This window comes from Anguilla rostrata, chromosome 13, assembly GCF_018555375.3.
Source record: "Anguilla rostrata isolate EN2019 chromosome 13, ASM1855537v3, whole genome shotgun sequence".
Classification (NCBI taxonomy): Eukaryota; Metazoa; Chordata; class Actinopteri; order Anguilliformes; family Anguillidae; genus Anguilla; species Anguilla rostrata.
The window spans coordinates 11,519,178-11,544,277 of NC_057945.1; the positions used below are offsets into that span (position 1 = coordinate 11,519,178).

General features: G+C 47.4%; 2 protein-coding genes across 4 annotated transcripts; one reads left to right on the plus strand and one right to left on the minus strand.

The window, feature by feature from the left end:
- Positions 1–3,280: 3,280 nt before the first annotated feature.
- Positions 3,281–13,629, minus strand: dnajc14 (DnaJ (Hsp40) homolog, subfamily C, member 14). 2 transcript variants are annotated; one of them, XM_064306558.1, is made up of 7 exons: positions 13,491–13,629; positions 10,761–12,255; positions 10,319–10,425; positions 9,567–9,686; positions 7,419–7,579; positions 6,737–6,842; positions 3,281–5,374 (listed from the first exon to the last, which is right to left on the minus strand). In XM_064306558.1, the coding sequence occupies exons 2-7, from the start codon at positions 12,204–12,206 to the stop codon at positions 5,065–5,067; spliced, it is 2,250 nt and encodes a 749-aa protein (XP_064162628.1). In that variant the 5' UTR covers positions 12,207–12,255; positions 13,491–13,629; the 3' UTR covers positions 3,281–5,064. The 2 variants fall into 2 exon arrangements, with proteins under 2 accessions (XP_064162628.1, XP_064162626.1); XM_064306556.1 differs by having other exon boundaries at positions 13,074–13,551.
- On the plus strand, positions 13,603–24,268 carry nab2 (NGFI-A binding protein 2 (EGR1 binding protein 2)). 2 transcript variants are annotated; one of them, XM_064306560.1, is made up of 8 exons: positions 13,603–13,716; positions 15,941–16,074; positions 18,505–19,377; positions 20,163–20,296; positions 20,826–20,877; positions 21,270–21,405; positions 21,602–21,787; positions 22,951–24,268. In XM_064306560.1, exons 3-8 carry the CDS (start codon positions 18,511–18,513, stop codon positions 22,962–22,964), a joined length of 1,389 nt encoding a protein of 462 aa, XP_064162630.1. In that variant the 5' UTR covers positions 13,603–13,716; positions 15,941–16,074; positions 18,505–18,510; the 3' UTR covers positions 22,965–24,268. The 2 variants fall into 2 exon arrangements, with proteins under 2 accessions (XP_064162630.1, XP_064162629.1); XM_064306559.1 differs by lacking the exon at positions 13,603–13,716 and having other exon boundaries at positions 13,723–16,074.
- The last annotated feature ends 832 nt before the right edge of the window (positions 24,269–25,100 follow it).

Below are 25,100 nucleotides of genomic sequence, written 5' to 3' on the forward strand. Positions count from 1 at the left end.
CCAAACGGAAAAGCTCATTTGCCTGAACTCAAGAGTTCAGCAAACACAGGCAGAAGTCACGAGGAGAGCTAAGATCAGAGCTAAAGGGTCCAAGTCAGTTTACAGTAAATTAAGGATTAGAAAAATGGGATTAGGGGGGGAAAAAACTGTAGAGAAAAGAGAGCAGGGGAGTAATAAAAATTGTTCAGAAACGTTTCAGGGCATCTTTTGCTTTCTCCTCACGGGAAAATTGGGTTTATAAAAGAATGGAGGCTATTGCTATCAGAGAAAACACCGTCACCAAATTTATTTCAGTTGGCACACATCTGTGAGCCTTACCACCAGCAAAAAGCTACTCTTATTGGCTGCTGCAGTCGTGTCGCTGCCTGGTTTTACGAGAAAATGTTTAAAAAACACAAAATGCTGAGAAGTTCAAACTGGTTGGCAGAATGTTGTGTAAATGAGCAAGAATATGAGGAAATGTAAGAAGCTGGTGATGGGTGAAAATTCACATTAACCAAACAGTGACCCTTCGGTAACTGGGAGATGTTGTGTGGCTCCGAGTGATGAGTCTGTCCCCAAACCTCAAGAACAGACATGTTCTCTGTGTCAAAAAACAAAAAGGGTTTTTCGTGCGTGAAATCCAGCGAGTCACTGCTTGCGTATCTAGGAGACACTTCCTCTGTGTGGCGAATTAAACTGCCCTTTTCTGACACAGGGTGGGGGGTGCAATAAATATGTGGGTGTCTCATGACTCAACAACCAAAATACTGAAGTAACACAATGCTGAACAAGAAAAATGCATGTACGTCAAAAACATGATACTGGATCATACTCAAAGTAGTCACAAGGACTGTAGCCAACTGACAGCTTACAGTACACCACAATGTCATTGTGCTCTTTCACAGCTTCATATTATTCTCACAGGATCTTGTGAATGAATATCATTATTTTATAATACCACAATATTTATAGTCGTATTCCTGACTGCCAAGATGCTACAGGCACTTGAACCAGATGAAGCACAGACTCTGCTTAGCATACAATGCAATTAACACTGAGATGGATGTACTGGAAACTGGCTTCAACGTCTTATCACCTTTTTAAAAATTCTAAATCCATTAAACAGTTTGCAAAGGCTGCCTTTGTGTACTAAACTGAATAGAACAGAATTTTAGACATGGTAACGTATAGTTTAACAGTCAAAAAAGGTTTCAAAATGGCTGCCGATTTAGGGGGTTTATCTGATTGTAAGGACATCAAAGAAGAAAATACATAATACAGAATGCAAAGAACACAAAATGAGTACAATTTTGTCCCAAATATGAATGCAGCACATGAAAAATGTGAGTTAAAAAGATGTTTCAGAATGAAAAGTCCTATGTGTGCGTAATCGTGAAGTCATGACACATCCACAAATAAAAAAAATAGTGATATAATGTTGATATGTGTACCAGGTCATCATCATTATGGAATTCCTTCAGTTTATTCTTAATCCTGATTATGGACCATATCTTGATGCAACACACTCTTTGGACACAGGAAAGGAGAGCGACATTTCACAACTATAAACTGCAGGAAATATAATCTTGCACACTGAGGGCAGTAGTTTGTGAGTTTTTATGTTGGAACACTGAACCAGAACAGCAAAGTCTGGTGGCCAAACACTATATTTCATTCAAGTAGAGATTATAACAGTATAAAACTTAATTTACCATTTTAACATGAAGGGGTTATGTGACGGTGATGTCCATTTCCACAAATTATCTGTGCACATATCTCCATGAAATTACGAGGCTGAAAAATATGTCCATGTGAGTTTCTTCCAGTGATTTATCACCAGTATGCATTTATAACCATTATTTTGCATAGATGACTAAAGGCATGAATAACTTGGTTGCTCCTGTAACCTTAAAAAACAAATGAAATGCTCATCCCTATTTTCTACAGAGACACCTGAAAATGATGCTTCCGTAAAAGGCGGCCATTTTGGATGATCATTGATTTTGTGCTAACTATTCGGTATCTGCAGCTCTAGCTTCAGTTTTTGTCTTGGCAGGTAGGTAAGGAATAAGCATAATAAACATGAAGGAATTGTGAAGAACAGTCCTGACAGCCTAGTCCATTTCCCATGGAATGACTCAGCAGTGCACACCTACATTTAAGCAGCCTACGGGTCCATATTAAGTGATCGCGGTGAAACTGGATTCGTTAATTAACATCTTGGCGTCCGTTACGTAACCCTACAAGCTGGATGTCTGGATCCCAAGCAGAGCTAGCCAGCAGCTAGAAACCCAGCCTGCCAGCCTGGTGAATGCTAGACCTTCTTGAGATAATCCCTGCACAACATGCAATCAGCTCTGAGGACAGTGCTTATTTTTACCCGTAATTACACAGAACTCTTCCGGTGAACAGGAATGCTGGATATACGAGACGTTCCCCGAGAACAGGCAATCACTGCAGGACTTTGTCTTTGTTTGCGTTAAACCCTTCCTCTTAATCCAGATAATCTGGGGCACAATCAACAAGCCTCAAATGCAAAGTGATTAATTAACAAACAAAAAAAAGTTAATCTGAAAATCTACGGTAGCTGACAAGGAACATTAGACCATTTTCCTATCCTTCGGCGACGGAATGCTAAAAACGCCCAGCTGGCTACAACGGGGATCGCTGGACCCCTCTAGGCCTGCAGTAGCGATCACAACCCAGCTCCTCCTCAGCTGTCCCTTGGAAGTGCAGGTTCAGCCAGGCTCCCACGTCAGACATGCGTCAGACGCTAACGCAAACGGGAGCTATACCGCTAAAATGCTACACGGTGTTAAAAAACACAATACAAAACACAGGGTAACACATTTAATTACAGGACTAAACTGCTCTATGTAAATATGCAGGATGCTGAACTGGAGACCCCCCGCCTATTTATTGATATTTCCCCGTCGAGGCAGAGCTAACTCTGTGATCGAGGTGAGAGGCCAAGGGGGGGGGGGGGGTGAGGATTGACTGGGTTCGGGTCAACATCGACTTCTCACACAAAATAAATCGACACACATTCACAAACCTATAAAACACAAAAAGTTGAATTGAATTACCCTTTGAAAACGCAGCAAGGTTTCCCCATGCCATCGTACAGGGCTTTCTCTTACTACAACTAGCAGTTATATTTCAGGTGTGAACTTCACCAATACTGGGACAGACTGGAAAAAAATTTGATGTTGCAAAGTGGCATGAATCATATGCAGGCAGAATAGCTGAATTTAAGGGATTTGTCATTAAAAAAAATTAAAATAAATAGTCCACAGTCTGTAGGAAATCAACTTTACTATCAACACAAAAATAAAGAAAGAGAATCATTTTTAAAACAGCCATTGTGTTTTACAATACAGTTGTATTAAAATCTGCCTCTCCACTTACACAGAACAAAAATAATGAATACTGTCCCACACATTGAACCCCAATGATTGTCAAAACAGATGTGTTTTTTTTTGCAATATATATTTTTGCATATACAGTTTAAGAGATTCTCAAAGCCCCAGTTCTTCAGCACTAAATAATTAGCAGACTTACCAATTAAGCCTGAAACCGGACTCACAATCCCAAATCAACCACAGCATTTAAACCCATGGGACTGAAATTTAAATAAAAACAAAACCAGTACTTAACCATTATTTTTAATGGGGGGGGGAGGGGAAGGAAAAAAACAAATGGTCAAACCGCAAACAGGGCACTGCGACAATCTTCCGTGAGTCATTTCATCATTTCATTTACTAGAATAAAATGTACATCTGTATTCAAAAAAAAAAGAAAAAGAGAAAAGCAAAACAAAACCCAAATATATATCTGCAGACAGAGTGTCACGCACGGGAGCTGAATTCCAAACAAAGCGGTTCATTGGATTACTCTTTGACACTAGAACTCCTTCACAAAGCTCTTGACACCAGAACTGACGAGGGCCGCTGCCTATTGGCTCGGGGGGGGGGAGGCGCCAAGGACGGCTCGCATTCCAGAGCCAGGCAAATACGCGTGGGCCCACACACACACGCATGCGCCCCACACTCACGCACGCACGCACGCACGCACGCACACACACACACGCACGCCACACACACACACACACACACACACACACACACACGCACAGACACACACACGCCCCACACAAACACACACACACACACGCTCACACACACAGCACCAGTCACTGGGAGAGGCTTCTCCCTCCTTTAAGGACCACACTAGGGCCACACCCCAGGTAGGCCGCACGCCGGGCCGAAGCGTGTCGCACTCGCTATGGAGGGGTCAGCGGGGTCCCCGGGGACGGGCGGAGGCGACGGAGAGAGCGGGAAACTGCCAGCAGTGGGTGGAGGCGGCAGGTGAGATTCGAGGCGGACGTCCGAGCCGCTTTAGGACCCCACGCCGCCGGCTAGCGACTTCGCGGCTCCCGAGCTCCGCTGGGACGGCCTCCGGAGCGCGCGCGGGAAATCTTCATGTCAGAAGCGTCCGGGAGAAGCGAGGGGGGGGGAGCTCTGGCGTGAACGCTGGAGAAATGACGGCGAGGACGGCGTGCGTTCGGTGTGGCGCCAGCCTGAGGGGTGTCCAGCATAGTGCCTGCAGAATTATCCACGTCAGCCTGCAACGTTAGGACCCGTCGACTCGAAGCCCCCCACCTCCCCCTTCCCCCCCTTCCTTCACAGATTATGGACAGGGCTGCGGTGCATGTGTGTGTGTGTATGTGTGTGTGTGTGTGCGTGATCTGTGGCCAACAACGCAGAACCTAAAAATGTAACCACAACGCATACAAGCTGAATATAAGTGCCCCGCTGTGTCGCTGTAACCGTAGGCTTCGGGTTCCAATCGTATGGCTACGTTTCCCAAGGTGCAACAGAAACATCAACCCAGGAGAAAAACGAAACTAAAAACAGTCCCGCCCCACCCCCGCCTGACCCTCTGGGGCTTCCCCATCTCGACAGAGGCCTGCTCCCCGCGTCGGCTCCTTCAGTTCGGTCTGTCCGTCTGGGGAGGGCGGGAGGGAAACGGGCCAATCGGCCTTCCAGCGTCCCTGCGTTTCCGTGGAGAGGGGGGCGGAGCTCACCGCTGGAAGGGCTTGCGGACTTTCTTGCGCCTGCGGGGGGGTTTGGGGCCCTCGGTCCGGGGCTCCGGGGGGTCCGCCCTCTGCCCGCCGGGGCCGAAGAAGCCCGTGTGCGGCGGGGGGGCCGAGAAGGGCCCCCCGGGCCCGGGCCCGGGCCCCGGTCTCGGGGGGGGGTGAGGCGGGGCCCCTGGGGGGAAGAAGCCTCCGTTGGCGGCCATGCCGTTGGGGGCCCCCCCGTGGAAGATGCGGTTGAAGAAGTCCTGGAGGTCAGCGGGGGAGCTGGGGCCGGGGGGCGGCTCGGACGGCGTCCTGAGGAACAGGAACCCAGACGGAGAACATGAAGGAAGCACCGCCAAGTGCCAAACCCCAGCGCTCGGTAACCGCCACCCGCACCGGGACCTGGGCTCAGCTGCGGCTACGGCTACGGCTAACATACGGTTACATTTCCACCACCGTGGATGTATTTTATGTTTCTGATGTTTTCCCCCCCATTTTGTTTCACATGAATGTTGCTGATTAAAAAGTAGTCGCATGTGTCTTCTCAGTTATAGAGGACAAACAGAACATCATCCATGCACCATGTAAAATGCACTCCTGTTAAAACCACCTCAGCTTGGTTTTAACAGGAGTTGTGACCTACAGTTTGAACTTAGCCAACAGGTCGGCGCTGGGGGGGGGGGGCAAAGGTTTTGGATGGAGGCACAAAGACTAATGAGAGTGAAGAGACTGATGTATACAGAGTCAGTGATCAGCCCATTAGTCTTTTGCCCTAAGACACTTAAAACACCCAGATTCTGAATTCAGCTTGTTTAGATATTGTGGTGGTGAAATGACCACCCTCACTGGCCTCTGTTGGAAGCAGTCACCCCTGTCTGGGGTTAGAGCACAACCCAAAAAAAAATGCTCATCTTCTGTGCCCGGAACCTCAGGGGTGTTGCCTAAACTGGCGCACTCATAGAGATATAGGCAATGGCTTCAACGTGATAGCATGTCTTTCGTTTTTGCTCAGGTATAATGTGTAGGCCTACAGCACTACTTATTTTCATGTTTTACACAAATAGACTTATTTTAATGTATTTGACAAAGGTTTAAGGCAGGAAGTGTCAATATTTTCAGTTCAATGACAGGCTTATTTATTTAAGAAATGGTGCAAGTGTACGGATGGAGCGGTAGCCTACTGAATAATGCCGAGGGTGACCATGAGTTTTAAATGTCTTTCGGTTGGCTACACACAAAAAACAAGGCCACAATAAGACGGGGGAAAAAGCGCCACCTACTGATTACATTTGTAATCGCATGGAAACAATTGCAAGAAAGCTGTGGTTTGAATAGCAAGTACTTCAAGAGTACCTCAACAGCAATTACTTAGTAATTGCGCCCACCCACCCCCCACAGTCCCATATACATCTCCCACTTTCCTTATTTTTCTTACCTTTTTTGCAAAAGTACACAATTTATACAGTAAAGTATACAGTAGTTTTTTAATTTAAATCAGACTTATAAATCAGACTAAGCATATAATGTAGGCATACGCTCCTTTCCAGCACAGGGAAACTGCAATCACAACAGCTGTATAATATCAATAATAATCAATAATAATGGTTGTATGAATTTCCCATCACCACCGCTGCAGACATGTTAGCCGCCGCGGCGGCGGCTAACCGCGGGTACCTGTGGCGGGTGGCGCTGCCGCTGCTGTTCTTGGAGCCGAAGGAGATGTGGTAGGGCACGCGGTGGGTGTCGGGGGAGATGCCTATCCGCTGGCAGCCGGCCCACTCTGGGAAAAGGGAGGGAGCGATTAATCACGTTAATTAAACACGTCGCGGGCCCGCGGGGCTGGAGAGCGCGGGCGCTAAACCTCTCCGCGCGGGCGCTAAACCTCCACGCGCGGGCGCTACACCTCCACGCGCGGGCGCTACACCTCCACGCGCGGGCGCGCTACACCTCCACGCGCGGGCGCGCTACACCTCCACGCGCGGGCGCGCTACACCTCCACGCGCGGGCGCGCTACACCTCCACGCGCGGGCGCTACACCTCCACGCGCGGGCGCTACACCTCCACGCGCGGGCGCTAAAGCTCCACGCGCGCGCGCTAAACCTCACCGCGCGAGGGCTAAACCTCACCGCGCGAGGGCTAAACCTCACCGCGCGGGCGCTAAACCTCTACGCGCGAGGGCTAAACCTCTACGCGCGGGCGCTAAACCTCTACGCGCGAGGGCTAAACCTCTACGCGCGCTGGTCGCGCTTCTGTCCGTCTTCACCGGAACGTTCCGGCAGGCGCGCGACTCAGCGCGGAGTCGGCTAAGGCGCTCCGCTGGCTGGCCGAGCGGAGGCGCAAGGGGACGAGGGCGTACCGGTGATGTCGTACACCTTCCCGTCCATGAAGGCGAAGTAGGTGATGCGCAGGCCCAGCAGGCTGGACTCGGCCCAGAAGTCGCCCTCCTCCGCGCCGTGCCGCTTGTTGCACTCGGCGCAGAAGCGCGCCTCGCTCGGGTCCCGCTCCATCTCGAACCGCCTGTGCAAAAAAAAAAAAAGCAAAAAAAAAAAAGTCAGTTTTCGTTCCAACCAATCTCCTGCTAAATTAAGGCCGTTGAACACGCGTTTGAGTTCGTAATTTTTTCCCTTATATTTGTTAACACAATTAAGGGTCGTCATTTGCATTGTCTTTCAACTTTACCTAGCGACCGGTTGAGTTTTAGTGGCCATGCCCAGTTTTACTGCTCTTTATGTAATCATATGGGACACTAAAACTCACAAATCGCACGATAAAGAAGAATTCAAAGACAAAGCAAATGACAGCAAGCCTGAATTGTATTAACAAATATAAGGAAAAAATTACAACAGCTTAAGATGGTAAATATGGAATGAAAACCAGCACACACAGGAGCCCCCCAGCACACACAGGAGTCCCTCCAGCACACACAGGAGTCCCTCCAGCACACACAGGAGCCCCCCAGCACACACAGGAGTCCCTCCAGCACCGAACTTGAGAACCGCTGTTTCAGAGCAGGGTTGAGCAACCCTGGTCCTAGAGGGCCGGTGAAGGTTCTGGTATCTGTTCCGTCCCAGTTTGAGCTTAAGCATGAATACCCAGAGCCTGAATGGTGGACCATGAAGAGCCCCCAGCACCTGGTTGCCACGGTTCATTAAACCTGATCATACAATTTTGCAGTCACGAGTTTGGATGGAGAAAAGCTAGGCGCATCTCTGGCGATTTCCAGGACCAGTACAGCCTACCCCTGTCTTACAGCATCGACCCGCGGGCCCATTCTGAATCGACCTGCCGCCGCTTCCCAGAAATCCCCAGCCCTGAAAAAAAAACAAACCTGAGGATACGCTCTAGCGACAGCGGCGGTAAAAGAGCGGATAACCTTCGGCTCGCCGCCCTCGGCCTGCTCCCCCCAGCGCTCAGGCGACGACCGCTCGGGGAAGCGGCCGCCGACCGAACGCCTTCCCGAAAGCGCTGCATCGCACACGCGAGCCGCCGCACTTAGCCTCCCCAGCTCCAGGGCGGCGCTCTGCCCTGCAGCGCTGAAGACCAGGCAGATCGCGCGCGGGGCATCGGCCTGCGTTCGCCGCCAAGCCGGCTCTCGGCTCCACCCACATGCTGCTTTCCATCACATTCAAACGCACCATTTGTTTGAAGCTCTGCTCTACCAGAAACATGCTGAAAGAACGGCTGACAGTGCTGATTAACCCAATGCAGTGCGTGCAGGGTGGCCGGAGCGCTATTACAGTACTGCGGAAATGATACGTCAAGACAATCAGAGACGGATCCTGAGAGACAGATCCTGACTTGAGGAACTCACGTGCTTTTTATGCACAACCTGCTATGCAGGAGTTCTGAGATACGCGCATCCTCGCTTGAGCTACGCAGTCACTTAACTCCAAAATCATCGCTCAGTGACAGATCAGGGCTGCTCTAATCATCGCTCAGTGCCAGATCAGTGCTGCTCTAATCATCGCTCAGTGCCAGATCAGTCCGGCTCTAATTGCTCAGTGCCAGATCAGTGCTGCTCTAATCACTGCTCAGTGCCAGATCAGTGCTGCTCTAATCATCGCTCAGTGCCAGATCAGTGCTGCTCTAATCATCGCTCAGTGCCAGATCAGTGCTGCTCTAATCATCGCTCAGTGCCAGATCAGTGCTGCTCTAATCATCGCTCAGGGCCAGATCAGTGCTGCTCTAATCATCACTCAGTGCTTGCTCTGTCCTGTGACTGACAGGTCAGTAGTGAAACCCACAAGGCCCTCTTGTGCATATTCTTTCTGTCTCTCTTTTTATTTGCTCTCCATCTGTGCTCTGTCTCGCTCCCTATCTCTGCTATCTGTTGCTCTCTCTCTCCATCTGCTCCCTATCTCACTCTCTCACTCTGCTCTCTATTTCGCTCTTGGCCTCTCTCTTTCCATCTCGCTCTCTCCATCTGCTCTGTCTTGCTCTCTATCTTCTCTCTCGCAGTCTCTCTCTCTCTCTCTGTCTCAGTCTCTCTCTCTCTCTCTCTTACTTGTGCTTGCCCTCGCACTTGGTGCACATCATGGTGTTCATGGCCTCTTTCAGATCGTCCTGCAGCTTGCTGAGGAACTCGTTCATGGACCGCGACAGCTCCGTCTCTGCCATGCGCTTCCTGTATGGGAGGAAATAGGCGGTCAGTCAGCACTGTACAGCTACACAGTCAAAACTCAGTACAGTGCCAGTACAGCATTTCCATTTACTGTAAGCAAATTACAATGACAAATGTCATAAAGTTACTCACACTGAAGCTAAGCACACCTAATGTACTAATGCAAATCTGGAATGACTATTTTTGTTGCCAAATGTCTTGTGGAAAATACATCAGGGATAGAGTAATAGGCAAGCATTTCCTGACTGGCAACAGAAAACATTTTTTAATGCTGTATTTTGTTTATGCAGAATAAGAACTGTGGGAGCAGTCTCCAACCACACGTACACACCAGTTATTTATTTAAGCACTGCAAGGAGGTCTAAATTCAACGGCAGTCTAGCCTGATCACGAAGCTTCACAGTCGTGCAAGTCATGACAAAGTCACAACCGCGAAACATCGGAAAAGCCACCTGAAGTACAACGCAAACGGTGAAGAAACTACAAGCCCAACCAAAATTTGTCCAGATGCCAGTCTGCTTCGGCAGCAAATCTTTTGAGTATTTCTTTTGCAAAACTGCGGCTGCCGATGCGGCGAGCGTCCCGCGGGATCACGCGCTCGGAGCCGTCGCTTTCCCGGGGCGGGCCCCACTCACAGTTCGTACTCCCGGCGCGTTTCCGGGTTGCTGACGACGTCCCAGGCCGCCCTCAGGACCTTGAAGGCCTCTCCGGCGCGGGGGTGCTTATTCTTATCGGGGTGCACCTGGGTGGGGGGGGGGGAGGAGGAGGAGGAGTAAGAGAAAGGAAGAAAGGACAGGACTGAAACTGTAGCTACGTTCCTTTTCAGATTTATCTTTATACGGATCTCTGGCCCAACAGAAACCTGCTAATTGCCTTATTTCATGAACAGAGCTGCAGGGTGACACGCCACAACGTTGCATTATTTTGGACATAAACTTCCATCAACGTTTGTTCAGGACAGCATGATTAACAGACACAGGGGTCTACTGCCAGTCCATGGGACTGAGTGTTTAAGAATGGTAAACTCCCCAGTACAGCCAGCTGGCTGGAAACAGCCTTTTCAGCCCAGGGGCTCACCTGCACAGCCAGCTGTCTGTAGGCCCTCTTCAGCTCGGTGTCCGAGGCGCTGGCCTCCACCCCCAGCACGGCGAAGGGGTCCAGCTGGTCCTCGGGGATCTGCGCCAGCTCCAGCAGCCTCTCCAGCTCCTGTCCCGGAGGCGCCCTCCCCGCCCCGCCGGGGGAGGCCCGCTGCCCGCGCCCCCGAAACGCTCCGGCCACCTTCTCCCACAGGGCGGCCGCCGCCTTGCAGGCCCGGGAGTCCCGGAACGCGGCCCAGCAGCGGTGTCCCCGCTCCCCGCCCAGGCGGCCGAGAGCGCCCCCGGCCCACGCGCCCCCCAGCAGGGCGGCCCGGCTTAGGCCGGCCAGGCAGGAGGCCGTGGCCCGCCGGCCCAGGCGCCCCGCCCCGCCCAGCAGCCGCCCGGCCTGGGCCTTCAGGACGGGGAGGTCGTGGGCCCTGCGGAGGAGCGCGGAGCCCGAGGCGTAGAGCGCCGCCCCGCCGGCCTCCACCGCCTCCCCGCAGCGGTGCGCCACCAGGACGATGAGCTCCACCACCATGCGCAGGCAGGACAGGCACCAGGGCCGCAGCGACCCGGCCAGCAGCTCGCGGCAGGCGGCGGCCGCGCGGGACCCCGCCCCGCCGCGCGCCCGCCCCTGGTGGTGGTGGTGGTGGTGGTTCCGCCGCCGGGCCTGCTTGTGCCGCCCGCCGGCCGAGAGCGGCGCTTTGGAGGGCGCCGCTGGCGCCGGCTCCCCGCGGCCTTTCCCTCTCTTCCCCCCGCTGGGCCTCCGCGGCCCCAGGTCCCCGCCCGCCCTCCAGTCCCTCCCGTCTTCGCTTCTGCCGTCCCGGTCTTCGTCGGCACCCTCCTCCTCCTCCTCCTCCTCCTCCTCGTCCCCGTCCCGGTCCTCCGATCGATCGTGTCCCGGGCGTCCAGCCTCGGGCCCGCCCTCCTCTTCCTCAAGGAATGGGTCTCCTGGGAAAAGGGAGGGAGGTTCAACGTCTTCCGCCGCCTCTCCCTCTCCAGACAGCCGCCAGGCCTCAGTCTCCTCCCCCTGGCCACGCCCACGGCCGTCACCGGACAAGAAGCCAGAGGGGGAGGAGGTAGGGCTGAAGCCAGACTCGTTCACCATTTTCCTCAGTCCAGCGTCAAAGAGCTCTTTCAAATGCGGCTCTGCTTCCCCCACTTCCTGTTCCTCCCTGCCGGGCGAGTCGTCCTCCTCCTCCTGCTCTCCCTGCCGGTCCTCCTTCAAGGCACCGCACGTCTCCACTCCCACAGTGGGGGCGGCCCACCGCCCGACGCCATCCTCCGCTTCATCTCCAGTCTTCAGGAGGGGGGCGGGGTCAGCCACACGAGGGCGTGGTTGCCCGTGGCACACGCCGTTGCCCACGGCACTCCCTCCACAGCCGCAGCTCTGAGGCACCGGGGTCGACTTTGGGGGCTCTTGGCCAGCATCGCCAGGCTTATCCATCACAGGGCTCAGAATCCAGCAGCCTCATGTCCCACAGACCTTCTCTTGCCTGAGCAATCAGCAAGAGGGGCAGAGGAAACACACAGAAATATCAGATGGATGAGTATAAATAACAGAATCACAAAAGAATTTCATTATTTTTCCCTAGCGTCTGATGCACTGGCAAACTGTAACTGAATAAATTGAATAATCATTAACTCATGTTTAAACCTTGACCAAATAGGTCTACGCCATTATCTGGAACAACCCCATTTAATTTACTGCAGGCAGCGACGCTGCTGTACCAAACTAAGCCATCGTAGACGGCCCAAGCTTCCATAAAGCAGCTAGCTTGCTTGTTTAACAAACACACCGGCAATGACATTCACAGGATCAGGGATTAATTCTTCTGTATTTAACAATACTCTGGAATGCAACAGTAGTTTTTGGGTCAATATGCATTATGACACACCCAAACCATCTTGACGGTTACCTCGTTAGCTAGCTAAAATGCAGACAGCCTGCACCGCTTGAATTAGGAACGTTATATCTAGCTATTTAGCTGGCAGGAATTTTGTAAGCATTCTTGCAAAAGACGCACCAAAGCCTGGACAGGAAACGTTAACCAACCAGCTAACATTAGTCTACTGTGGTTATTCTTGTGGGCTAGCAACTGGACTGTACCTCTCCAGCTAAGTTACAAAATGTGTTTGCCAACAGCCTAACAAAACGTGCTTAGCTAGTACCGTCAATTTACTAGATTGCTTAAAAAAATAAGTCGGGTAGTATTTCAACTAACCGATAAACTCTCACAAAACTTAAGATACTTCGCATAAGCTAGCTAACGGCAGCTAAAACAAGATGAAAGAGGAAGTAGCTCCGACTTACTTTTCTCTTGCATTTGAGAAGTGACTAGCTGAGCACACTTAGCTAGCTAGACAACTACCTATGTCGAAAGAACAAAGGCAAGCTAATTCTGTATTTGTATTATTAGGTATAGTGACCAATATCTAACTGGGACTAGTTTGCAAGCTGGTCCGCTGTAACCAGCTGTTGTGCTGGCCGATGTAGCCGGAGCTAGCTAGCTAAATTCGCAAGCTATCCAGGTAGCTAGCTACCAGGCTAGCAGTAAGCACGTAACATCAACCGTTAGCCAGTTAGTTAGCTAACATTTGCATCCATTATCACACCATGTAACGATGCGTGGCAGTGCGTCGCCATTCTCTCTTGCTACAAACATCTGATTTAGTCTATATAATTATTATATCGAAAATGTATCTCCTCGATTTCTCAGAACATTCTTACATTTCGTTCATCGCTGGCTAAGAGCTAGCCAGCCAGACCACTCTCTCTCGCTCTTGTTGTTTGTCTTTTTCTGTTTCACTTCCGAGGTTCGGTTTGGAGGCACCAAGTGAAACGTCAGTCTAATTTCCGCCGATGTCACAGTTTAACGGACTAGCCAATGAACTGTAATGGGACTAGCACTGCTGGCTAAATAATTAGCTAGCTAACGTGCTTTGTGCTGCAGAAGGTAAATGATGACGAACTACAGTTATAATACAAAACGCCGTTTGCTAATGCTAGTAATGTGTTTGCCTGTTTTCTATTGTAAGCTCCTTACATCAATAGACTTATTCCATTGATGTAATTTTGGTTTAGACTTTTATACCGTTTAAACAGAAGTACCAGAGTGTATGGTTAATGTTCTTACCGTGCAACTTAAAGCAAATGCGTAGTCGTAGCTCCACACTGTAGGCTTGTTTTGCCATGTATCACATGCAAATTATGGCTTGAGACAGAATTCCATATTTTAAAGATATGTATGAAAGGTGCTGTGATTTCTACTTGGTGAAACCAAAATATATGAAGATATTATTGAATACATTTTTATAAAAGCTGAGAAGCTGCATTTTAACCACGTATGAATTATTTGATTACAAATTGAAAGTTGTGGAGTACGGAGCCAAATCAAGAAGAAAAAAAAACAACTGTATTCATCCCAAACCTTAAGGAGCTTCATGTAGCTACAAGCAGTGATCCTTGCCTTCTCCTGAGGTGAACATGCAATTTGAACATACCTCCTGTTATTTACAGAAATGTCACAATAGAAGAGAACAGCTGAGTTCCAGTGTTGTCTGAATCCCTCTATCCATCCACAGCTGCTCTCCTACTGTACACCCAAGTGCTGTTCTAGAGCAGGCCTCCTCTTGTAGTCTATGTTTGAACTCTCCTTCGGGTTCTACTCTAAATACGATCCTCTTTATTGCCCAAATTGTCCTATTTTATTTTATATGTTATGTATTTGAATTTGCATGAATAGAAGCTGGAGCACGAATTCGGCTGAAGTGTGTAAAATAAAAAATCCTGCATAGTATGCCTTTAACTAACGACAGGCCTACAAGTCCATACTTGGATGGCTGTATACAAAATACTAATAAAAAGTATTTAAAGTATTTTGTATACAGCGATCCCAATATGGATTTGGAGGCCTGTCGTTTTGTTTTGTTTTTTCAAGCATCAAACGTGAATCATGAAGAGACGCAGTTTCGGCATGCTGCAACACCCACGAGTAATCCGAATATGGTGGTGGGTGGGGCCAAGAAACAATGGTCAAACTGTGCTAGTGCCAAGGGACAGCATGGAACGCCGAAGGTTGAACTATCCACCACAGCCTAGACGTTATCTGTGGATTTCACCGTGGAGAAGACTCCGTTAGACCAAAGCAGCAATTGTATTTTTTAACCATCGCAGTAAGGTTGTGGTAAATAATGTTGTAGCAGTGTTTATACAACGTTATATATAGGCTGCCACCCCCAACCAATAATTTTCCAGCTGTAAATTGCGTCACCGGGGAATCCCCCAATTTATCCGCTTTACGCAAAGAATCTATAAAAAAAACCGACGGAAGCAGCCCACACAACTGAGCGCCCTGCTGGCATGATATCTCTCTCTCTCTAAATATATAATATATATCTCGAACAAAGAAGATTCCCATCTGTATTTTAAATAGTTGTAGGGTCCTACGCTGTTATCGTTACCAGTGTTAGCAAAATAATACATAAGCCTAATTCAAATTATAGTCTCTGTGAGATCTTTTCATATTTCTTCGCCATCGTAGCTTTAACGGCGTACAATAGGCTAACTTGTTTATCAGCTTAGGCTACGTAACATTTCACTATGGAATAACCAACGTTTTGACTCAGCTGGGGAATAGATGCGTTGAATTCACATGTGCATTCTATTGGAAAAGTATAAATTATAGTAAAGATAAACGCACTTTATCTTAGCCCCCCTTCCGCGCACCCCACTTGGAAAGCCGCCTTCTCTCACCGGTAGAGGAGGGCTCTGTTTCGGTCAGATGGCGTGCTGCAGTCCGCCCCCGGGTCTCCCGCACCCACACATCCAGCAAAAAGGTTGTTATTAACAATGCGATTCGCTTAGGGAGGACAGTAGCCAACGAAATACTATTGGACAGATAGAAAACATTGTATCCAGGGGAAAACGGACAATATAGCATTAACCTATTGAAATAATTTATCGAAGTAACACTAAATTACCCGAGAACATTCGCCTCGGATTTCAAGCTGGCGCAACAAAAGTTTTCATAAGTTCTTTTTTCATACCCTGGACGTTACTACACCTGTCCTGTCGCGGTGGAGAACGTGTAACGGACGCTAATTGGATATCAAAGGCAATATACAAAAAGGGGTGAGATCATTTAGCACTGAGCTCTGACATTATTCGTTATCTCTCAGCTGCAAATTATAGTTCCTAGTCGGTCTTCAGAGCCGACGTGAAGCGTGTAGACATTGGACACGGTTCCAAGAACTCCAGCATCATTCAGCGCGAAAGGGTCTCTGTCACCACCAAGCTGTCGGACTCGGACGAGGTAAGCGTGCCACAACGAATATCTTATGTTTGTGTTACAATGATGTTGTACATGGTGTGTACTTCCCAAGGACTGTCATGCGTTTAAAGGCAACCAGGTGCCACTTTCCCCTATGTGTTAGTGTTATTATCCTTATATGTGGAGAGTAAATACATGCTACTCAGTTGACATAGGCAACACACCACAGAGCGATAGTGAAGTGTTTTATTGGCTGTGGCCCTACAGGGGATGCTGTTGATTAAACAATTTCTTGTCTTCGGCGTTTGAAAACTCTTGCACTGTATAGCAGTGAAAGGGGTAGTTCAGTTTCTGGGTTTTTGTTTTTAATATTGTTTCATAATATTATTTTTTTAGTGTACGTTTTCGATTGGCCGAGGCAGTTTTTACGCAGGTTATGTAGGATATGACAAATAAGTAAGTTTCCTTTCTGATTACCAGCCAGCTTTACAATGGCTAGTACAGGGTCATTCGGGGGTTTGTGGTCTAAAGCAATAACATTAAAACTTCATTTAATTCCAAAAAAGCTCGTGCAGCGATGTTATGTTTCTAGACTTTGTATTCACAAACAGGTCTGGAAAGGGTTATTACAGTCGCACGAAATCCTTTCTACACAAACACCAGTATTATTCAGCAGGGCAACGTGCACATCGAGTCAAACGAAAAAACAACACGTCCTCTTCCACATAATAAAATATTGTGTAAGTCTGTTTTCTTGCATTAGACCACAAACCCCATAATGCACCTATCAGCTATTGTAAAAGCAGCAATTCGTCAGAAACTTCTGTAAAATCTAAAATATCCTTAATCGCACAAATAAATTGTAAGGGCCAATGGACAGCATACACTAAAACTGAAATAATATTTAATATTATTATCCCTTAAACAGTCAATGCCTTTTTGAAACGAGCGTAAAAACACTTCTCAACTGCCATTGATGTTGCTGCAGTCTACACTATCATTTAGGGGATGAAGGCTCGTAGATCTTTTTGACAGGGCCTATTCCCCATTTAGACTGAGAATAGATCTCTTAAATCTCAAACCATAGAATAGCTATGACCAAACTCACATATATCATAGACCTCGTATTGCACTTCGGTCTCATAAAGTTTCATATGGTTTACTTTTTTATAATACCAAATAGTGAAAAACTGTGTTTTCTTATTAATAGCCAGAAGGATGCATGTAAACCGGAATTAGAAATTATGCAAGTAATACTGATTGAGAAGATTATGACAAGAATGACAAATTATTTATGGGCAGGCCAACATAGGCCAATTTCAGATATATAGCATTCCATGCTAACTGATATGAAACTGTATAACTGCTTCAAAAACGAAATAATGCTGCTTGCTTGCAGCATTTTTTCAAAACTATTTTTTTACAAAGCAGAACTACAAAGCATTTTGCTGAGCTGCTACATCTGAAAAGGAATCACGTGTGGGAAATTGATTAGTAAAGGCCCAGATAAGTAACGGCTTTGAACATAACGGACAAAGGACAATTGCCATACTCAGGATTTTTCTATTACCATTAGCAGATATTTAAAATATATTTAAAAATGGTTTTCGTTACAGTTTTGGGTGACTGGACTGTGTCCTTTAAGCTATGACCTACTGCAAACTGAAAATCATTTTTTTCCAGAGTTGTATTTAGGTGGCCCACCTAAGTAACAGACAGCCCTGCCTAGATGAGTATTTGAGTGAGCATCTAAAAACTTTATATGTACGTAATGTAATTGTCAGATCTGAAAAAAAATTGAACAACACCATCTGTTAGCAAAAAACAGGAGTACAGTGTCTGCGTTCTATATACAGGTCAGCTGGCTGACAATGTGCGGGTATATGAACAAACAATAACATAGCGATGAAGCATGTGTACTTTTCCACGAGCAGCTGCCATTTCAGAAAAAAAAATTCTGTTTGTGTAAATCTTATTTATTCTTATTTTCATAAATGTCACCAATTATTCATCAAATCTTTAAAGATTAATCAGTTACAAATGGTTTATCATTTATAAATGAAAAAACAGTAAAATAATACACATGCCCATCACAACCTGGGGATTGGGACGAGACTGTGTGCTGCCTTGGATGATGTACAGTATCTGGAGGTATGCCTTTAAATTGAATTTACCCATTGCAGCCATTGCAACCTGTACTGGACTCACCCATGCCTAGGGTGATTGGAACAAACATGCATTCACAGGTCTTCACTTTTTTGAGTATGAAAACCTCTAATTACAGTAGATCCTGTGTTTCTACATTCGCATACATCCCTGAAACAGAAATTCTGTTATCTCTGCTTCTTCCATCTTCAATCATTTCTTTTTCAAAGCTTCTTCCTTTCCTGTTTGTCCTCATCTCTCGCCTCTCCTGTCACGTGACATGGATCCTCACGCGTGTTCTCACGAAATCCCTCTGTCCGTTGCCAGGGAACGATGTCGCTGCCGCGCACGCTGGGGGAGCTGCAGCTGTACCGCGTGCTGCAGCGGGCCAACCTGCTGGCCTACTACGACACCTTCATCCAGCAGGGCGGCGACGACGTGCAGCAGCTGTGCGAGGCCGGGGAGGAGGAGTTCCTGGAGATCATGGCCTTGGTCGGCATGGCAACCAAACCGCTGCACGTGCGGCGCCTGCAGAAGGCCCTGCGTGACTGGGCCGCCAGCCCCGCCCTCTTCAACCAGCCGCTGGCCAACCTCCCAGTGCACAGCGTCCCTCTGTTTAAGGTGGAGGCCCCGGGCGGGGCAGCCAGCTCGGGGGCCAGGAAGTCCCTGAGCAACGGCCACGCGGGGTCCCCGTGCGAGAGGGAGGAGCGGGCGTCCCTGACCCCCATGCGGAGCGTCAGCCCCAGAAGCCCTTGCTCGCAGGCATCGCCCCAGCTTCCCGATAGCCTCGACAGAGACAGGCTGTCCCCCGCGGAACCCCACTGGCCGAAACCTGACCCGGACCCCGATGGTGGCGGGGCGTCAGGGGCTACCGAGGGCCGTTGCAGCCCCGCCCCCTCCAGCCCCCCCACCGCCTCCTCATCGCAGGCCTCGGCCTGGCCAGGGGGGCGGATGGACCCAGAGACGGCACGGGTGGTGGGGGAGAGCGTGGAGAAGCTTCTGAGCACCCTGCCCAGGGGGGGGCCGGGGGAGGCCAAATCACTGCTCAAGCTGAACAAGAAGCTGGCCAAGACCTTGGGACACATCTTTGACATGGAGCCCCAGGACCCCACCAAAGAGGAGGAGATTCGCAAATACAGCCTGATCTACGGACGCTTCGACTCTAAGAGGAGAGAGAGCAAGCATCTAACGCACCACGAGGTGAGCTGGCACAAAGACACATGCAGGGAAGGAGGGCCAAGTTTACTGTGCATTTGGGTGGTAAAATACAGGCAAAATCGATCTCACATTAATGAATGGTCCACACTTCCTTAATCAATGAACCTGTATTTAGTGCATTGGATTCCAGTCAGAAACACTTTATTCTCCAAGTAAAATAAATGTAAGTTTGTCTTGGTGATATTGGTGCAAGAGCAAATTGACACATATATTGTGACACAATATATGTGTCACAATATATATGTGTTGCAGGGGCAACAAGAGGTCAGTGTAGTATATATAACTGATAATGGACTAACATTTCACTTTGGTTCAAGGTTTGAAGGCTTCATTCATTGATCAAAGAGATATCCATTACAGCAGTCTTCCCAACCAAGCAGTTGTCTTGGCACTACACGATCCTGAAGTGTATATGTGCTGTGATTAGTTGGAGTAATGTGGGTGTTAGCGAAAATAAATGCAAGTGACAGGGGATGTGCAAATGTGAACCAGAAGATCTACGTCATTTTATATTATGGCTAAGCAGTTCCACTCCTGGAGTTCCACTGTGCAGGCTTTTGTTTCTACCAGTTGACTTTAATGAGTTTAATGAGCTAATTAGCTGTATTTAATAAATGTGGCAAAAATGTCAGATCATGCAGATAGATTACTGTGCTGATTTAATTTCCATCAGTAAGCAGAATACAGTGCTTTTCTACACACGTTTAGTTACGCTTGCTTATTGGACTGGTATATTTATTTTTATGTACGTTCTCCTGTGCTAATAGATGATTATCAACGAAGCAGCTGCCCAGTTCTGCATCCACGACAACGCCCTGCTGCTGCGGCGGGTGGAGTTGTTCTCGCTGGCCAGGCAAGTGGCACGGGACTGTGCCTACACCTCCAACCTCAAAAACAGCAGGTGAGAGTGTCCCAGGTTCGGAGCATGGTCATGTGCATTACTGGGTCAGTGTATGGTCATGTGCATTACTGGGTCAGTGTATGGTCATGTGCATTACGGGTCATGTATGTCATGCATAGGCAGAGGAGCATAGGTCAGAGTCAACGGTGATATGCATTATGTCATATGGTTGCATTACTGGGTCCTTCAATAAGGCTCGGCCGGATCTTGCATGCTTCTGTTTAATGTGATGTAATATTGCACCTGGACAAAGTCAAGGTACTCATTCATCTTCACTTACGGGCTTGTTGCCATTGGTATGGAGGATACACAAGAGGAAAGTGAATCTAAAGGTAAATCTGTACTATGAAGAGCTTTGTGGCATATTTAAAATTAGCCTTTCACACAATGAAGCTCTACATATTTTAGATTTATGTTAAGAGTCAGTTTCCTCTGATGGAGCACATATGATCCCTGTTTGACTTTGTTGCAGTTAAATTAAGGCTGTTAACGTTTCACTGTGTAATTTAATTTTGTCCTTTCCCGACAGGACGAACGCAGACGATAGCCCCCTGCCGCCGCAGAAGAAGATCAAGCAGGAGGTGAGCACAAGCTTTCAAATGCCAGCGTTCCGCCACACTGGCAAGCAGCTGGGACCAAGCGGTGTTAGAGCGACAGAGCAAAACACCTGTGTATGTGGAGCCTAGCCTGCACGCAGGAGACATTCAGAACTGAAAAGATGTCCAGGCTGAGGGAGGCATTTGATTGGATAGTACACATTACAAGTCATAAGCAAGTGCACTGTTAGCAGACCTGACACGTTACGAGGCAGGCCAGAGACTCGACTGGATGATTAAAAATGTGTGGCACTTGCCTCAAGCTGTGTCTGTGGAATGTTTTCGTGCGTCTCGGGTGTGTCGTGGGTGTTGCTGCTGTGGGATGGAGCTCATGTGATGCGTGTGCGTGGGAGAGTGACGCGGGCTCGCTTTCGCAGGAAACCATGTCAGAGTGCGTATCCTCCTACTCGGAGGGGTCAGCGACGGGGTCGGAAAGCGGCCACCAGGGGGCGACGAGGTCAGGGGCGGACGAGGAGAGTCTGTCAGGAGAGAGCCGGGATGGTCTGACACTGGGTATGGAAATGCGTATGTCTTTCTTCAGACATTTTAGTTTTTGAAATCGGACAGCGGTTTAACTGTTAAAACGCTGCACCATGGAAAGAATTAGCCTTTATTTATTTGGAAAATGAAATGTGACATGGCAGGTATTTTTAAATATAATTTTAAAAAAATGAAACACGATTCTAATGACTGTTTACTGCCTGAGCAGACGTGGGGTCACAGCCTAGCCAATCCCCATTGCATCATCCCGCCCCCAACACCTCTGCCCCGCCCACCTGGAATCGGCACTTCATGCAACAGACGCTTGTGGACGAGGGGCTACGATTGGCTAAGCTGGTGTCACATGACCAAGCAGGAAACATCAGCCCAGAGGCAGGCGGTATCCATAGCACAGGTAAATTGTCTGGCTTAACAGTGCAAACAGACTGAGACAGAGCAGTATCAATACCCTCACAACATGAGCGCCCATTTTAGGAGGAGGAATGTTGATCCATGGTGAGTTTTCCCTGACCCATATTATAAACTTAAGAGTTCAAAGGCAGAAGTCATCCTAGACCAACAGTGACACTTTATGAATACAGGGATAATAATGGAGTTAAATTAAAGCTTCCAGCTATCCACATTTCCCCAACATACTACAGCAGCAGGTTTAATAGAAATAGAGTTAATTTATTATATATGGAGGTACTTAATCTGATACATTGGTAGACTTCAGGCAGAGTGTGTATGACACAGTACATAATGCTGTCCTTACCCACTTTAACTTGTGAAATATTCTGGCCTTTTTCCATACTGTACGATGTGGTGACTGTTTCTAACGATTGAGTGGTTCCACCTTGCAAAGGTTTCCTTCCTTATTGCGAGTGTGTGCTAATTCTAGCCTTTCCTTGTTGGGGGGAGGGGAGAGAGAAGGAGCGAGAAGATGAGATGTTGATTTGGAAATCCCCTCTTTGCGTCAGAATCAGAATGCTTATAAATGCCCTGTAATGACGAGTGGGCGTTTGGGTTGGGGAAGGGAGGCTGGGGGAGGGGGGTTGGGGGCGGGTGGAGGGAGGAGGAGCTCAAAGTGGGAGGAAGTGTGTGGGCTGAGAATTGACTCAACACTGCTCAGTAAAAACATTTTTTTAAAAAGGTGGGCCGGGAGCTGGCACCAAGGCACAAAGTTTTTTTCCTTTCCTTCCTTTTTTTCTCCTTTTTTTCATTTCCTTTCTCTTTCTCTCAGAAAGGAGAGAAGGCAGAAGGGTTTGTGACTATTGTGGTTGTTTTTAATGGTACAAAAATAGCTATGTGCGTAGAAAATAATTTTAATTCCCTGGAATCAAAATAACCAAGTCAATACATTTATTATTATATTTATACATCTGTTTAGAACACACATTCATCAAAAATTATATTATTGTTCATGTTTTTTTGTGTTATTTAAGTATGAGAATATCAAAATAATCAAAAAGGTCCTTGGGGTCAGAGGTCAAATGCACATGGCTGCTGAAGCAAACATGAGTTGTCTTTGTTTTTAATGATATTTTGCATATTTCATACTTTTCTCATCACTCACAGAGCCAGGAAAATAAGCTGCTGAGAGAGGGTCCCACTGCCGTCTTCCAGAGGAACAGCTCCTCTGACCCCAAAGAGGATTCCTACCACAGTGTAAAATAAGAACCCATGTGCCACCTGATCTTTGTCCTCTGCGAAAATGTACTGCCCCCTTCCCCCCTCACCTCCCTCATCTCTGTGGATGCTCATCCAGCAATAAACTTTCACAGCATCCTTTTGCATTGTACATACCAACCTGAATCCAAATGACTCACCTATAGGGGGCACTGTCAAAATTTCCACTGTTGATTTTTGGCTGTGGCCAAGCAGCCGATCAGCACTGGAAAGTGTCCACTCTCTTGTGCTCACTCACATAATCATGTACTCACTTACATTGCTCACTCATGGACTTGCTGTTTGGTTCTTTGCTGTGGATCTACCCAAAATGCATTGTACTTCTTGTCACCAGATGGCAAAAGACCATAAACTAAAGCAACTCAGAAAGTACTGTACTGTGGTCCCAGTCCTGAAGCAGTGAGCAGTAATTTTTGGTGCTATTTCTTTGTTCCTGTTCTTTGTGTAGAACCAGAATGCTGGGGAGGCAGTCTTTATGTAATGAACATGCGAAAACCATGATTATGGAGGTTTGGACTGGAATGGGTACATAATGTAGATAATTAATACTAACTGGGTATTATTAACAAACAGACATTTAATCTCCTCCTTTCTTTGAATTTTGGTGTATATTACTGTGCTTCTAGTGCCAGTGCGGACTATGGCACCTGTTCTGTGGCATTCTCGGCAATCTGGTAACCCTTGTATTAAGTGAATGATAGCTATATTGAATGATATTATGATTATTATTATAATTATTATAATTAATAATAATAATAATAATAATAATAATAATAATAATAAACAAGGGAGAGCACAGCCATTGAAAATGACAAACTTGGAGGAGGTAACTAATATTACACTGGTGTGACTCAGCCAGGTGAAAACACATGTACATGTGCTGTACTGTTGTTTCTCAGGTTCATTTTCAAATGCACATCCTGTACAACACTAAATTTGGGAAAGCGGGGAACCTCATTTGGAATGTACATCTTTAGATACCATACAAACATTGTAAATATCAGTGGTCAATGGGGGTATTTTGTTAAGAGTGGTAGTGATAATGAATTCAGTATCAATAAATGTTTCAAGACAAAAATGTCTTAGACTAGTAATTTAATTGTTAACTGTTCCCTTGCTCTTTGGCTGTAGACAGTCTATTTTATTTTGGTGCAGAGTGTATTTTATCTGGTTAATTTAAAATAAAAAATATTACTTAATCGTTTAATTTTTTTCTGTTTATATTTTACATTCACATTGTTTTCATTTTTAAACACCCAAAGTATGACGTGGCATATGACAAAATATGCATGACGATGAGGACACATTTTAACATGGCGGCCAGTCCCAGTGGCCCATTTATCATTGTTTATAGTAGTATTTTTAACCCGGAGTTCCGATCGGAGGCGCGCAGTGAGGTAGCGCAGCATCTAGCCCGAGGCCCGAGGCGACCGTTTTTATTTTCTCCAGCTGTGCACCTTTAATCCCTATGCAGGCATTGTCCGCGATCCCGGTGAGTCATCGTTGCTTCCGGTCTTCTCCGCGTTACGCACAGGCACATGAAATCCGATTTGAACCACATACTCCTGACTCATTTTATAGGTTGGCCTGAGTTTTATTCACATGGATTTGAGTGTGTAGTCACAAATTACGAAATCCTCCCTGATAGTAATTAAAGTAATTTAAGCCTATGGCCTAGGCCCTATTACCAAAAATTACGACCATGGGTATGCAAAGGTTGGTGTCAGAATGAAAGCAGTATAATAATATTTTATGATGCAGTTACTGAAATCATTTTGCATCTGCAAAAATTGACACAATCCACTTTTGTTGAAATGCTTATTGTTGAAGAATTGTACACCTTTTTAACAATCATCTGTAGCAGTGGCTTTATTTGGTATTTGTTGTGTGAAAGAAAGCAGCAGAAGTGTAAGTGCACATATGGAAAATGCATTGCCAAGGTGCTGATCTTGCTCAGCTTGTAATAAATTACTCCCTTTTTTGAACTTTATATTTTAACGCCTGCTCACTCTGCAGTGGGTGTGTGTGAGGGCGGCTAT

Bases quoted from the DNA above. Each gene is read 5' to 3' on its own strand.
- nab2 (XM_064306560.1), top strand. From the start codon at position 18,511: ATGTCGCTGCCGCGCACGCTGGGGGAGCTGCAGCTGTACCGCGTGCTG. The intron at 19,378-20,162 runs GTGAGCTGGCAC...CTGTGCTAATAG, and splicing joins AGCATCTAACGCACCACGAG to ATGATTATCAACGAAGCAGC. The intron at 20,878-21,269 runs GTGAGCACAAGC...TCGCTTTCGCAG, and splicing joins AGAAGAAGATCAAGCAGGAG to GAAACCATGTCAGAGTGCGT.
- dnajc14 (XM_064306558.1), bottom strand. From the start codon at position 12,206: ATGGATAAGCCTGGCGATGCTGGCCAAGAGCCCCCAAAGTCGACCCCG. The intron at 9,687-10,318 runs GTGAGTGGGGCC...CCTCCCATACAG, and splicing joins ACGCGCCGGGAGTACGAACT to GAAGCGCATGGCAGAGACGG. The intron at 6,843-7,418 runs GTACGCCCTCGT...CCCTTTTCCCAG, and splicing joins GAAGGTGTACGACATCACCG to AGTGGGCCGGCTGCCAGCGG.